Source organism: Peromyscus eremicus, chromosome 13, assembly GCF_949786415.1.
Source record: "Peromyscus eremicus chromosome 13, PerEre_H2_v1, whole genome shotgun sequence".
Classification (NCBI taxonomy): domain Eukaryota; kingdom Metazoa; phylum Chordata; class Mammalia; order Rodentia; family Cricetidae; genus Peromyscus; species Peromyscus eremicus.
Genome location: NC_081429.1, coordinates 50,073,997 through 50,090,661, shown reverse-complemented (window position 1 = coordinate 50,090,661; position 16,665 = coordinate 50,073,997). Strand labels below are relative to the sequence as shown.

Below are 16,665 nucleotides of genomic sequence, written 5' to 3'. Positions count from 1 at the left end.
TCCTAGGCATATGCCCAGAGAACCCTACACCCTACCTCACAGATATTTGTATCCCCATGTTTATTATTGCTTTATTCATTATATCAAAGCATTGTAAACAATCTAGTTGTCTATCAGCAGATGAACGGATGATAAAAATCTGGTACATCTATAAAACGGAATGCTATTCAGCTCTGAAGAAAAACGAAGTTAAAAAGTTTGCAAGAGTGCTCGCTTTCGCAGCACATACACTAACACTGAAACAAGACAGAGGGGGTCATTATGGCCTTTGTGCAAGGAAGACACACAAATCCATGCAGCATTCCATATTCCCCTTCAGGAGGTGGGGAGAGGTCTTTATGGCAAGGTAAGTTTGATGTATCTCCCTGACCATCACGTAGGACATGGGATCTTTCAGGACATGCAAAGTCTGTAATAAGAGCTTAAAAATCTTCCTGTGTGTTCTTAAGTAATAATTTCCTTCTGATTATTCCTACAGACTGTTTTAATATCTGATATTCCTACTAAGGGGTAGTGATATATGTATTTGCTATTACAAAAAAATTTTCAGGAAAATAGGCTTAGAATGTATATATAATATATATAAAATCTCAGAAAGAAAAAAAAATTGCATGTTCACTCTCATATGCAGAATCCAGCCAATGATGTGTATAAAGGTAAACAAATGCACATGTGTGTATAGTATAACATGAATAAAGAACACAAAAAGCTAAATTTTAGGGGATAGGAAGGACTGAATGCAGTTAATGGACATGAATTATTAAAGAGGATATAAAGCTAATTGTTTTTCTATTTCTGCCTGCCATGGATTTTGTGTTTTGTTTTTTTTTTTTGGTGATGGGTAAATGCATAAAATATATTCAATAATGAAATTGTAAAATTTAATGTGAAGCTCCGTGGTTTTCCCATTCCAAATGTCTATTCAAACTGTATGGAAGTTCACTGACTTTGGGTCTGGTTAATTTTAGTGTGGGTTTTTTTTGTTTGTTTGTTTAGAAGTCTTTTTAAATAATTAAGTTTATTGAATAAGAGAAAAGCTGACATTATGATATGATCAGACATCATCACTTGGAGTTCTAATGAATCTATTTTTCGTCACTGATGTGCAAACAGCCCCATGATGTGTTTACAGAACTTACAGGTGTCAGCTCAGCCTGCTCTTCTGTGACGTCAGAGTGGTGCTTGGCCTGCTTACCGGGGCATCTCAGAGAAATAGCATGCTGTGGAAATGGAGGAAGGAAAAAAATGACAGGTAATGGAGGTGAAAAGAGCAGCTTTTCATCATGCAGGAAGAGAAATGGGTCACTGAAATGAAATAAACAGGAACGAAACAAAAGTAGCAATAAAAAACTGCATGCAATTATCTCACCGTCCATTCTTTTACACGAAAATTAGAAAATTAAGAACCAGATGATCCTACTCCTCAACAATGTTAAGATCGCCTTACTTCACTTCTGGACAATGCAGCTCTGTGGCAACACTAACTAAGCAGCAGGGCTGTGGCCGGAAGCAGGTTATGCTAAGGACCCTCTGCTTGCCCTGGACCACTGGCAGGACCTTATCTCCTCCCACTGTTAGTCATCCCCTCAGAGCCTGTGCTGAGTCTCCCCATTCCTCAAGCTCTGGCTTTCCCCTTTACCTCTTTCCTTACAAAGAAAATCACATCTCAGCCAGCGGCGTATTCTCTACTAAATTCCCATTTCCCCACCCATCCTTTCAAGTTTTATATGAATAAATATATGAAATAGCCTTCCCCCAAGCTATGCGTGTTTCAATCTGACTCATCCCTCCTTCAGGATTCAACCACATTAACCCACCGGGGTAAGGAAGGGACCACAAAATGTTCAGCTCTCCTGGCTAACCTTCCTCTTGCCTCATTTCTCCATACTGCCAAATTTCCTGAACCCATACTCGGCAGTTCTACCACTTCCTAATCATTCATTAATTCCTTACTTCTCTGCAGTCTTTCCCCTCAAAGATTTCATCCTTCCAGAGTTGCAAAGCATTCTGAAATCAATCATCAATGTTATTGATGACCTTGCATGTGTGATGCTGGGTTCGTGTGTGCCTCTGTAGGTCACAGGTTGATGGCTGATGTCTTCCTCAATAATGCTCCACCTTACTTGCTAAAGCAGGGTCTCTTACTAAACTTGTAGCTCACTGATTTGGCAATACTGGCTGGCTACCAACCCCCCGGGATCCACTTAATCACTGCCCTTAGCACGGGAGTTACAGACCTGTATCATCATGCCGTTTTTATGCGGATGCTCGGGATCTGAACTCAGGTTCTCATGCTTGCCCAACAAGCACTTACCTCACTGAGCTCTCTCTCCAGTCCCCGATAAGGACAATTTATCCTCTATATTCCAGGGCAGTGCTTAGGCACCGAGAATCTATGGAATATCTAAGCAAATACTTATGGAATGGATACCTAATTCTGCTTTGCCTTCATGTCATATGCTTGGTCAGATAAAAACTTTCCACTTTTCTATATATTATCCATAGAAATATCCGCTCTTAGCACCGTTTCAATTACCAGATCAATAAGGTTTATCAGTTCTATATGGTCAATATAGTTCTCAGGAAATAGAGACAGTAGTAGCCGTGACAAACAGAAAAGGTCATGACAAATGCAGCCAACTCAAGTAGTTTAGGGAAAAACACACATCAAATGAGTGAAAGGTAACATTCCAGACACAGCAGGATGAACATCTGGACTCACAAGGACAGCGGGAGCACGAATAAGGTGTGCACAGGTTTAATCCAGGTGGGGTCCCAGCACTAAGAGGGGGAAGTGGACACGGGCCCATCCCTAAAGAAGCTGTCTGCAATGAATACTCTTCGGCTAAGGAGAAACCAGTTTTCTCCACTAGAGTCTCACAGGGTGTATTAATCACACCTCAGGGCAGGCACCATAAAATGAACTCAGTGTATTTCTGTAGACTTTCTAACTCATTTTGCTTTCTTTGGGCATTTTTGCTTTACTCGTCTTTTGTCTATTTTGATTTTTGTTTTTGAGAGTTTTTTTGGTGTGTGTCTATTTCTTTGTCTTTCTTTTTTTTAAAAGATTTATTTATTTATTATGTATACAGCATAGGTGTCTGCAGGCCAGAAGAGGGCACCAGATCTCATTATAGATGATTGTGAGCCACCATGTGGATGCTGGGAATTGAACTCAGGACCTCTGGAAGAACAGTCAGTGCTCTTAACCTCTGAGCCATCTCTCCAGCCCTATTTCTTGGTTTTTATTGTGCTATTTTTATTTGAGAGAGAGAGAGAGAGAGAGGGAGAGAGAGAGAGAAAGAACACTAAGTTGGATGGGTAAGGAGGTAAGGAGGATCTGGGAGGAATTGGGGGAGGGGAAAACATGATGGTTTTGTATACAAATTTTTTAAAGAAGTTTAAAATTGGAGTTGTCAGTGTAGAAGGATGTGATGAAAACAGTTAGTCTGAAGACTCCATTGTGGGGCACTCCAGAAGTCAAGAGGCTGCAGGGAGGAAGAAGGCTAATGAGGAACTCCCTCTCTTTCCAAATCCTGCTAAGCGCTTTAATAATGGCAAACTTACAAGCAGACAAGGACCATTTCTGGAAGGTACAAAGTACACGGCTGAGAGTAACCTACGTGAAAGGCCCAACACAAGTTGAACGCAGAGCTAGCACCAGAGCAAAGCAGACCAGCACCCAGCTTTGTCACGGAGGCAGCAGTCGTGACAGTGGGGCCACAGACAGACACTGTGTTTGGGAAAGCAGGAAATCCCTAGAGGTCCTTCTTCACCTGCCCATCAGCAATGGACGCATGCTCAGATTGATATTCACTCACAGGACCCAACAGACTGGGCCACTGCTGGAGATGAGTTCACTCAGCTCTGCCACCTCTGGCACGTCATCTTCAGAGGGAGTCCGTGCTGCTCACAAGGACCTTTCTGGGCCTATTAACTGACAGCTGGTTGTACGGGAAAGAGACCACATTGGCAAGAACAGAAATGAGCAGGACTTGTGAAAACGTCACACTCCACAGGAACCGGTCATATCATGTAGGAATGAATGTAAGTACTAAGGCCCCTCAGAGACATGCTCTTACTCACTTACAGAAGTCGTACCACACGAGGAAGTGAGGGTCTAGGCCTTGCCATGTTCTTCAAGGCACTCTTCTGTTCTGAATGCACGTACGACTCCGGGGCATTTTAAAGTAAACAATAACACCTGGCGACTTCTCTGAACAACCATTTTCTCTCTGGTGCTGCAGACTGAACACAGAGCCTTGTGTGTGCCAGCTAAGCAGTGTATCTACCACTGGGCTAGATCTCTGGCCCTACCTAGAGACAGTCTATAACAAATCTTTCTTTCTGCTTTGTTTGAAATAGTATCTCACTCTACAGTCAGGCTGAAGAACTCACAGTTATCCTCCTGTACTAGTCATCTATAATTAATCTTAATTCCGTGTGTTTCCAAAAAAACAACAAGGTCATTTTTCCTGAAAAGAAGGTTCTGACTTGCTTTAATTTTCTACCTCGAGATAAAATTCTCAAATGAGAGTGATTTTATCTTTCATGGATATGTAGACATGTCCACCTAATGGCACCTACTGAGTAGAAGTTAGGGGTGCTTCTAAACACCCTACAATGTCCAGGGTAGCCTCTCATAACTAAAATCCACGTAGCCCAAAGTGTCGGTTATATTTGTGTTGAGAAATCTAAAGGATCAGATGAAGTTCACATTGAGAAACAGTCCCACATCCAAACCTTTGCTTGTCCCTAATGGGCTGCTGAAAGGCTGGCTGCCAGGCACATGCCCTTCATGCCAGAGACTGGCAGAATCTTCTCTGCAGAAGGTTAGTGGTCTGAGGGAAAAGACACAAATAATCCTAAATAAGACACTAGGAGGAAAAAGAATTTGAAGAGGGAAGAAATGAAGAGAAATGAACTCTGTTCAAGCTAACCAAGACTCAATCAACTGTGGTAAATTAGAGCGGAAATAATGATAAACATAGAGGAAATGAAGTGTTTTTGTTCGCGTTTTAAAAGCAAACTGCTATCCCTTAAAAGAAAGTAAAGAATATGCAGCTGTGCAGCAAACTTCAAGTGGACAGTCGCTAGAATAAAAGCACCGAGTGTACTGGGGGGCTGGCGGGTTAGCTCAGTGGTGGAGTGTGTAAGTGCTTGCCTAGCACATGGAAGGCCCGGGGTTTGATCGCTAAGACCACAAAAAAGAAAGGAAATAAACAGCAGTAACTAAACGTGAGACGGGAAAAGAAGGGAGAACTAGAAAGGATGGAACGGGAGCAGGGAAGAGAAAGGTGTTGTTCAAAGACAAGCCCGAGTCTCACTTTCCAAAGTCAGTACAGAATATATGAAGCAGGGGAAAAAAAGAGATGCAGTGATGTGTGGATTTAATGATATGGAGATTAAATGGTATAAGAACTATCTCAAAGATTAGAAAGTGCTTATTTCTGGGAGCAGAATGTGACATGTGCATGGCAGAAATTTTTCATAAGTCTGACAGAACTATTGAATTCCATGTATGAAAAGCTAACTGTAAGTTTTAAAATTGTATTTGATTTTAAGACTGTTTGATACATGGGTTTTGGATCTAATGAGCTCATCTCAGTTTGTTCAATCTGAATCAGAACACAGTATTATCAAGAAAAAAGGATACTGAAGCAAGTTATTAAGCCATTTTTTTTTTAAATCATTCTGGACAAACTAAAAGAGGAGGCCAGATAAGACTTTAGACCATCCCCCCTACCAAACCTCATTAAAAATATATTAAATACTACACCACCAAATATTGTTATCTTTGCCCATGGGTATCACCAGATAGCATTTGATGTGTTTCCTGAGACATGGGTCTTTTCACTTTATACTCTTTTACATTGTTTGAACTTCGGTGAGTGGTATTTTACAGACAGAAAGACATATGGACAGGACAGGTAGAGCACGAATCTTGAAAGTTCTTATTAATAAAAACAAACCTGGAGCCAGGTATTGGGGCGAACGCTGGAAGATCAGAGAAGCAGAACAAGCCACAGTCACCTCACCTCACCAGTTCCTCAGCTGATCCTGTTTCCTCAGACTGGAAACTTCTGAGTCCTTATCCAAATGGATCTCAGCTGAACTGCTGCTCAAAAGCCTAAAAGCTTAACCAACCTCTAGTTCCTGGTTCTCACGCCTTATATACCTTTCTGCTTCCTGCCATTACTTCCTGGGATTAAAGGTGTGACTGGCTGTTTCCAGTGTGGCTTTGAACTCACAGAGATCCAGATGGATGTCTGCCTTAGGAATGCTAGGATTAAAGGTGTGTGTGCCACCATTTTCTGGCCTCTGTATCTAGTGGCTGTTCTGTTCTCTGACCCCAGGTAAGTTTATTAGGGTGCACAGTATTTTGGGGAACACAGTATCACCATAGACAGGCAGTCAACAGCCACAGCCACAGCCACAGAGAATATCCTTAGTAATTCAGATCTGTTCTCACGAATTTTGATCAAACTCAAATAACAGAGCAGAAAGGAAGTAATAACATACAAGACAAAGAAGGAAAAAACACATCGCTAATAAAACACTGCTTACTTCAATCTCAGCAGGTAACTGACAGGCGTGAAATGAGAAGCTGGTGCTAGCTACAATTCTTAGGTCATAAAGTCTATTGGGTTTCTTCATAAAGTAGAAACTGGTTTTCCAATTCTTTACAGAACGCAGACAAGATCCATTTTAGATAAATGAGGGTGTATTCTTTAGGTTCGTATGATTTGCTTCCTTTCTTTGCAATAACTCATTTGTCTCTAAACTGTGATGATTAATGCTTTTTGAGCTCCACAGTATCCAAAACAAAGCTAAGCATTTGGGTAAATACCAAGAGTTACTGATTAATTTAAATTAATCTGGAGAATTAAATCAGGTGGGTAGGAGAGAGTCTAACGATGCCAGAGAATAAATTTCAAGTTTCTCTGTAATTCTTTCCACAGTGTTTGACACTATTCCACACTAGTGCCAATAACGCATACACTCTTTTGCTTTGTAAGAGAGTATATATACACAAGCTCACTGGAAAGGCTGACTTTGTTATGATCCATTCATTTTTTCTTGTTGCTATCATACAACAAAACTCCTATCTTCTAGATACAGAGAAATCTTTCTTTTGTTAACTCTATTATCACAACTCTATCTCCTACTCTTACGCTAAAACACTCAGGGAAACGTCATCTTATATCACCCACATCACTCTGAGTCTCTGAATCACCCTGTGAGGAAGGCAGGCTAGGCAACAGGAATGAAAGTTTTCTTCTGAGAAACTGAGTAACTCACCTGAGTTCCACGGGTATCAACTGACAAAGTTCTTCACGTCTAGCTTTCCTTTCTATCACACTAACCAACCCTTCTGATAACAGAATGGAGCAAACTCCAAACAGCAGAATCTTCAGAGACTACAATGACGATTTACATGGCCTTATGGTCTTTAATCATGTTAAAAACAATTATCAGCTTATTAAGTATTCATGGCTTTGTAAATCATAATTCAATTTTTTAATCATGTGAAATATTAATTGAAGGGTTCTAACAGGTCAAAAGACAGAAAGAAGACTCCAACCCTCTTCTAACTCATCTTCATGACACTACCCTGACTAGTGTATACTTCTCCTGTGGCCTTATTCAGCTGAGAAGTACTTTTGATAAATTTTAAATGTTAAAAATTTCCATCTACTTACCTCAGTAATCGGCTGGCCCTGATGCGCTATCAAATCCAGTTCTTGAGGACGCATCACTTTGTCGATATCCAAAGAATCCATGCTAGAAGCTGCAGAAGTGATGCTCGAACGGGAGGAGTTACTAATAGAGCGGACGTCAGCGTCACTCACGGTGCCGGCTGACGCAGTCCTTCGGTGCTGATTCGTCACTACGGGCTTAGACTCTTCTACTACAGATTGCTGAGCAGCCTCATCCATGCTCAAGGAAGCCTGTTCTAACTGTGCGGTGATGTCATCCAGGGAGTAGTTAGCATGGGAAGGTTTAGTTGTTCTAGCAGAGGAAGATGGTAATGCTCTGAGGGTGCCATGTTTCGATGTATGTCGGCCAGCAGGTAGCTTCTGAGTGACTTTTGGTTCTGTGACTTGGCGCTTACTGTTTCCTGAGCCAATACTGCTGAGCTCCTGCTCTATGGAGCAGAGGTCGGCCATCAGGGCATCCAGATCCACAGTCTCTCCCTGATTCAGAGCTTCTGCAAAGAAGACATGAGTTTCCAGAACACAATCAAAATCTACACATTCTACTATACATTAGCCACAGGCAGTAGGAAAAAAGCAAAAGAATACATTTTATTGGGCCTAAAGCCAATCAAATAAAATACTTAGTAGGTTTTGTTTTATATTCTAAGAGAACTTTCAGGAGCAAATAGTCCATCTCTTAAGATCTCTGGTAACGAAAATTAGATTTTAAGCTCAAAGATAAAATACTGCAAACACCTTGTACTATTCCATGGTTTTAACCATGTAATCTCCCATGTAACTCTGCACTGTTATGCTGGCCAGCTTGATGTCAACTTGACACAGGTGAGTTGTCTGACGGGAGGGAACCTCGAACCCAGAAAATGCCTCCGTAAGAGCTGGCTTTGGGCATTTTCTTAATTAGTGATGGGGGGGGGGGGCAGCCCAGGGTGGGTGATGCCATTCCTGGACTGGTAGTCCTGGGTTCTGTAAGAAAGCAGGCTGAGCAAGCCATGGGGAACAAGCCAGTAAACAGCACCCCTCTGTGACCTCTGTCTGCATTAGCTCCTGCCTCCAGGCTCCTGCCCTGTTTGAGTTCCTGTCCTGACTTCCTTCAATAATGGACGACAGTGTGGAGGTAAGCCAAATAAATCCTTTGCTCCCCAACTTGCCTTTGGTCATGGTGTTTCACTGCAGTGACGCAAACCTTAACTAAAACAACTTAATATGGTCAGTTTCCAGGTAGATACAGTACTACCAAGAGAGAAGAGCATAAAGAGAAAAAAGTCTAAAACATTTACAACATTTATTCCAAACACTAAGAAGTGGCTAGGTACATTAAATAAAGGTCACATGGGCTGATTTAAAATTACTAAGAATAGTTTTCTTTGGACTTTAATAAAGTCAGAAAACAATGCAATCAGATTGTTGTGGGCTTTCTCATTTCTTCATACACAGTATCAAGTATTAAATACATGACAAGAAAACGATTTGTTATGTTCTAGTTGCTTTTTCTTCTGAACTCTTCTGATTAACTTGAATTAATATGCACAAATCAAGAAAAACAGAACTGAGAACGGAGAAATGGCTCAGTGGCTAAAAACATGGACTTTTCTTCCAGATGACCTGAGTCTAATTCCTATCACCTACATTAGATGATTCACAACCACCTGTAACTCCAGCTTGAAGAGGATCTTACACTTCTGGCTTCTGCAGGGACCTGCACTCATGTGCGTATCTACACACACACACACACACACACACACACACACACACACACTTAAAGAAAGGAGAAACAAAACTCAGTCAAGTTGTGTATATAATTTTTATATTGTTTTACATTTAGAATTGCATTTCTATTATTCTTGTATTATAGAACTCAGTATATTATTTTAGACTTTACTTAATCAAATCTTACCATTCAAGTTGTATATGGAGAAACGGTAAGAAAAGTTGGCCATATTTGTTTCCTGGCGAAGAGGAGATCTTTTCACTGGTTCTTTGGGCTTGTCAGAATCCAAACTCTTTAAAAAAAGAAAGTTTAACAAGTAATATTAATATGGGTTTTCATTACACAAAAAGATGAATGAACTGCCATATTGTCTCAGTTAGGGTTTCTACTGAAGCAATAAGACACCATAGCCATTACCATATCACTGTTTGTCACTGAAGGAAGTCAGGAAAGGAACTCAACAGATCAGGAACCTGGAGCAGGAGCTGATGCAGAGGCCATGGAGGGGAGCTGCTTACTGGCTTGTTCCTCATGGCTTGCTCAGCCTGCTTTCTTATAGAACCCAGGACCACCAGCCCAGGGATGGCACCACAATGGGCTGGGCCCTCCCTCATTGATCACTAAGTAAGAAAATGCCCTCCAGGTTTGCTTGCAGCCTCAACTTGTGAAAGCATTTTCTTAATTGAGGTTCCCTCCTCTCAGAAGACTTTAGCATGTGTCAAGGTGACATAAAACTATCCAGCACACATACTAACAAAGCTAAAGTTTCTTCTAAGAGATAGCCCCAAGGAAAAACATAACTGGTTTTCACTAGCTAGCTCTCATTTCTAAATATACACTTACTTTTAAGATACCTGAGACTCATAGAGTTGTCACAGTTCAGGGTAAACATCTTTTCAAATATACTGTTTAGTCAATGACATGATTCTACGTAAGTTCACTGTGAAATAATCTAAGTATATGAATACGGACATGGTAAAGAACCATGAAGGGAGTTTCGCCATCTCTTTCCTTAAAGGGTTGTGTTTTTGATCTAGCATAGCCTCATCCATGTCTTATCCATGACTAAATGCAAAGTACAATCTTGAATTTCATTCACTCACTCCCTGTTGTGGTGCTGGGGACTGAACCTAAGGCCTTGTGTGTAGCAGACACTCAAATCTACAACTAGATTATACTTCTAGCCCTTATCACCTTCTTACAATGATACTCTTCACCTGAAGCCTTTCTATAATAAGGAAGAGGTATCTAAACAGAAAATTACAACCACAACAACAAAGAGAAGGGAAAGAAAAGGAATTCAACTAAAAAAAGAACTTCATGTATTCTATTTATAGAATCATAAAGTTATATTAGAATTCTATCTTTATTATTTGCATATCTCAAGATTTTGATAATTCATACAAATAGTGCCCATTTGTTTTTGCTGTTGTTTGGTTTTGTTTTGTTTTTTTTTTTTGGATAGATTCTCTTGTAGCTCAGACTGGCTACAGTCTCACTGTATGTAGCAGAAGATGACCTGTAGAGTGCTGTGGTTATAGTTATATGCTACCAATATGCTACGTGTGTTATGTGGTCCTAAGAATGGGACCTGGTCTCTGTGTTGCTAGGGAAGTGTGCTACCAATTAAGCTACACTCCCAATCTCCATTATGTTTTGAAAGATTTATTTTTATTTTATGTATGTGAGTATTTTGACTGAATGTAAGTGTATCATGTGTGCATGCAGTACCCGTGGAGGCTAGAAGAGGTAGTTGGATGCCCTAGAACTGGAATTACAGACAGTTACAAGCTGCCACTTGGGTGCTGAGAACCAAACCTGTGTCCTCTGCAAGAACAGCCAGTGTTCTTAACCACTAAGCCATTGCTCCAGTTCTTCATCCTGTTTTTGAAGCTATCTATCAAATAAACGTGATCCACAACTCAGTGCTTTATTTCAAAAATTCAAAAAAAAAAAAAACAGCTATGAAATTCTCCTTTAGCCTCAAACTTAATTCTTCAGAAGCAATTTTAATTACTCCTTTCAACAGAGCTGAAGGGAAAATATTTTCTATAAAATAACTTGACTGTAACTGAAGACCTATGAAAAGTCAACCTCTTTCCAGTTCAAATAAATGAACATGTAGTTTAATTACCTGTCCATGGTGCTGAGGCAACAAAGGAAATACAGAGAAACACTCCTCAGCTCAAGAAATTGGTAATATGGTCATTTTTAACCCTTGGGGAGGTTGCTAAGAATTTACAAAAACCTACAGATCCTCTCCCAGAAAAATGGACAACATACAAATTGTTTTAGAAGAATCATCAACTCCTTAAATCTTAAGTTTGATTAACCATTAACATGGAATACATGCACAGGTAACCCTATAGTGAGCTAAGTAATGACATAAATCTGAATCTTAGCAAGTCAACTATTTCTTAAAGTATGTATAAAAACAAATGTAATATGCAATGGTTTTAATGTGTCTCTCTAATGACAGATTTCTATGATGAAAAGGTAGGCAACTGAAAATACATGTGAGAATATAGCACCAAGTGAGAAATGCCACCTGAGTGGAGTTCCTACTTCACTGAGGCAGGTTGGCTCATTCCTACCTGCTTTTCTCTTTTGGGCTCCTACTCAAATACACAACCACCTGGTCATAGACACCCTACCCAACATACCAGCTGGCCCTTGGATAATTTCCTTTATACATTATCATTTCTATTTCTTCTGTTTTGTTTCTTCTTTCTTCCCAACTGTTTTAATTTTCTGTTGCTGTGAAAAATGTCACAACAGAAGCAACTTATAGAAAAGAGTTTTTTTGGGTTTAGGGTTCCAGAGAAGTTAGCTGGTAAGAGCAGGAAGTTAAGAGATCACGTCTTTTACCACAAACACAAGCAAAGAGAGTAAACCAGAAGAGGTGCGTCTTAGGGTGTCTACTGCTGTGAAGAGACACCACGACCACGGCAACTCTTATAAGGAAAACATTTAATTGGGGTGACTTATAGTTTCAGAGGTTCAGTCCATTATCATCATGGCGGGAAGCATGGTAACATGCAGATAGACATGGTACTGGAGAAGTAGCTGAGTCCTACATCTTGCAGGCAACAGGAAGTCAACTCACACACTGGGCAGTATCCTGAGCATAAAAAACCTCAAAGCCCGTCCTCATACTTCCTCCAACAAGGCCATATCCACTCCAACAAAGCCACACCCCTAGTAGTGCCACTCCTTATGGTCCTATGAGATTATGGGGGCCAATTACATTCAAACTACCATAAGTGTCAGGCTTTAAACTCTCAAGCTGTGCCCCAGTGCCCTATTTCCTCCAGCAAGGCTGCACCACCCACCCACCCAATAACCTATCCAACAGAGGAACTGACTACGGACAAAGTACTTAAACCCTAATCCTATAGGGAACATTTATTATTGAGAACACCACACCAGCACAGAACTGAATACTAGTCAATGTCTTTATGATAAAACTGCTTTCTATAAAAATGAAGACTTAAGAACTGGGAAATGGCTCAGTTAAGAGCTTGTAGCTTATGCACGAGGACCTGAGTATAGATCCCAGGGGTCCTATAAATATAAATAAATTCTAATATTCTCATTATTATGAAATTAAATTTGTTTTAATAAATATAACCATATTTATACATTATTACATACATTATATTAACCAGGGAAATAAAAACTGCATCTTTTTATTCTAAAAAAGTCTTCTGGCATAGGGGATAATGGCTTAGCAGGTAAAATGCTTGCCATGAAAACCTGGCCCCTAAATTCAACCCCAGGAATCCATATAAAGGTAGCAGACTCCACAAAGTTGTACGCTAACCTCCACATGCAAACTGTGGCATGCATGCATGTGCTGGTCCCTCCGCTCCCACATACACACAGACAACGTAATAATAAAAATTAAAAATTAAGACCTATGATCCGAAACAAATGAACACATGCACGCCATGATGTCCCAGGCCTATAATCTCAACATTCGGGCAGCAGACACAACAAGACTGGCAGTTCAAGGTCATCCTGGAATGCAGTCAAGTTACATGTCAAGTCCAAGGCCACCCTGAGCTACATGAGACCCTATCTCAAAAAATCAACCAACCAACCACTCACCGCACTGCCAGCAACAAGAAATCCACAATCCAATAAAACAAAGCAAAAACCAAACCAAACCAAAAAACTTTAGAACCATTTTAAATGTAGCCTGGAATAAACTTTTGTCAGTATTTTGAAAATATGAGCCAGAAAATACAAGCAATATATGCCATAAAGTGTATTTAAATTTGTTATAGAACAAAATATGTCAAAATTTAGATTTTTAAGCTTTGGACTTTAAAATTGTTTTAGCTTACAATCTCAAATTTATGGAAGATATTAAGTCACCTCTCGTATTAACGGAACCCTGTTAAAGAACTGTTGTTTTTTTTAACCTTAGAATAACCACAGGAAGGGGCTAAGGAGACAGCTGGGTTGGTAAAGCACTTGCAAGCAGGAGGACATGCATCTGCCTTCCCCAACCCACGTCTAGATGGTGGGCACTTGTCATCCTAGCCTGGGGAGGCAGAAACAGGGAGATCCCCCAGGTCTGGCCCAATTGGAAAGCATCATGAAAGCCAATGAAAGACCTACTTCATCTGGTGACTTCCTCTTACGGAACCCATACCCACACTTCCCTACCTTCTTCTGAGCCCTTTCCCCCCATCTAGTCCTGGTGCTTAAGCCTGTATCAAACTTATCTTTAATAAAAGAGGGGTGCTTAGAGGGGAAGAAGAGGAGAGAAAGGACCCTATGTTTCAAAGAAGTTGTGGCCTTCCGAGGAAGAAACCCTGAGGGTCCTGCACGGCCATGTTCACACAGATGGACACACGTATCACACACACACACACACACACACACACACACACACACACACACACACACACGTCCACATAAGCATACACAAATAATAACCACAGAAGATGCTACCTTGCACTGTAAAGTTTCTATCCCTCTACCTGTTCATGGTTTTTTCCCTTTTAGCAGTATTTTAAAATTGAGCCTGCACCCACACCTTCTGTGTGTACGTTAAACTTTAAACATATGCAGTAATAGCTTCAAACCTTCAGCCAGCTTTTCAGGCAATCCGTCTAACCTGAGTGAGTTTGTCCAGTTCGCCGAGCCAGGCTCCAAACATCTTATCCAGGTCCTGGTCTTCCTTGTCACTGTCTTCCTCAGCACCATGGTCAATTTCTTCATCCGACAACTGCTCCATCTGAAATGCAGGCGTGTGTGTTGAGCGAGCAGGTACAAAGGTAACTTAATTACTCAGTACAAGGCCTGATACATGATGTGACTCTCTGAAATCAAATCTTAGAAAACAGAAACGATTGATGAAGACGATGGTGACAAGCAGAGTAAGGAAGAAGCCTCAGTTCTTCAAGGAACGGATGAGCCCGGGAGGTCAGTCCCCTAAGAAAGGGACACCATCAAGTCGGACTAGAGTCACAACCAGCGATTTCTAAAATATACAGAGTACTTACTCCTTTCAACCAGCAGAGAATGTCAGTCTCTCAGCTGACTGGCTCTGTAATACTCCACATATAGTTTCAAAGACTTCAACAGAGTTCCGTAAATATGAGGCTAGATATTTTGTAGACTATGTTAAGATTTCACTTAAATTCCCAATCTGTGACATGAGGATGGCTATGTTCTGAAACACTGAACATACTGCACCTCAAATCATGCACCAACACGTAGAGTTACTGAAGATATAATAAAGTCCAAAGTCACTGGCAGGTAAAGGAAGCTCTGCAAAACCCTGGCCTTCAGGGACTGCCCCTCACCATTTCCTCCTGCTACCGCACTCCTCCAGTTTTCTAGACTCAACTCTCTTGCTCGTGGAACGTACAGACTTGCTCCAACCTCCAGCCTTTCTATGTCAACTCTCCCACCGGGACTCTCTCCTCCAGATACATGCAGGTTTGTGCCCTGGCTTCATTCAGGTCTCGGCCTAAGTGAGCATCCCATCCAAATAGCATTCCACCCTTGTCACATTCTGTCCCCTGTATGCTTTCAGTTTTCCTCATAGGACTGTTTATTTGAGGGGAGGGAGGGCAGAGTTTTCCTATGTAGTGCTAGCTGTCCTAGAATTCTATGTAGACCAGGCTGGCCTTGAACTCACAGAGATCCACCTGTCTCCGCTTTCTGGTGCTAGGATTAAAGGTGAGCACCACACCTGGCTTCGTCACCTTTCTTTCTCTCTTTACTTATTTATGACAACCTGACCACTGTTCCCCCTCTTTCCTCCCCTCTGCCCCGCCCCCATCCACGCCTCCTCCACTTCTATTCAGAGAAAGGCAGGCCTCCCATGGATATCAACCAAACATGGCATATCTAGTTGAAGGCCGGACAAGGCAACTCACTATGAGGATAAGGGTCCTCAAAGCTGCCACAATAATCATAGACAGCCCGTTTCCACTGTTAGAAGCTACACAACTGTCTCATATATGCAGAGGGCCTAGGTCAGTCCCATGCAGGCTCCCTGGTTGTTAGTTCAGTCTCTGTGAACCCCTATAGGCTCAGGTTAGCTGACTGATTCTGTGGGTTTTCTGGTGGTGTCTTCATAGCACTTTTAGCCAGTCACATTTATCCTTTCTCTTCTCCACTGGAAGGAATGATCCCTAAGAGTAAGGGTTCATTTCCTTCTGCATCTACATACTTGGAGTGGCTGGCACTTGGGTCACAGTTGTGTCATTAAGTATCTGTTTAAATAAATGAGTATTTAAATGCACACGAGCGCACACACACGCTGTTTAAAAGGTCCCTAAGAACTTAAGACCAAAGCCCATAAGATAAATATTATTACACAAATAATAAAGGACCAAAACAAACCCTGAGTACTAGTCCTTCAGAACCAGGTAGATTCTTAACTCTGTAGCAGTGAAGACCCAGATTCCAGATCCAGCTGCTCACAGCTGTTTATAACTCCAGTTCTAAGGAATCTGATGCCCTCTTCTGGTTTCCACACACACTGCACATACACAGTCCACACGCATATGCTTGGTACATACTCATAGTATAAATAGTTAACTTCTGATCCTCTTGTCTCCACTTCCTGAGTTTGGGGACTTACAGGTGTGCACACTAGAATTTATGGGGTGCTGGGGATGGAACCAAGGACTTCATGCATGCTAGGCAAGCACTGTATCAGCTGAACTACATTCCCAGCTAACATTATACCAATTATTTAAAACTTTGTTC

The 16,665-nt window shown here is 41.2% G+C and overlaps 1 protein-coding gene and 1 non-coding gene across 2 annotated transcripts in view; one reads left to right on the top strand and one right to left on the bottom strand.

Annotated features, from left to right (window-relative positions):
- Raph1 (Ras association (RalGDS/AF-6) and pleckstrin homology domains 1) overlaps positions 1–14,677 on the bottom strand; it is a 52,911-nt gene extending 38,234 nt beyond the window's left edge. The window contains exons 1-3 of the mRNA XM_059278186.1: positions 14,558–14,677; positions 9,616–9,721; positions 7,704–8,212 (exon numbers count right to left, since the gene is read on the bottom strand). Coding sequence (XP_059134169.1) covers positions 7,704–8,212; positions 9,616–9,721; positions 14,558–14,677 — 735 coding nt within the window. The remainder of the gene's footprint in view (positions 1–7,703; positions 8,213–9,615; positions 9,722–14,557) is intronic.
- On the top strand, positions 207–313 carry LOC131923762 (U6 spliceosomal RNA). Its single transcript, XR_009382692.1, has one exon. It is a non-coding gene; the product is annotated as a U6 spliceosomal RNA (small nuclear RNA).
- Positions 14,678–16,665: the final 1,988 nt, after the last annotated feature.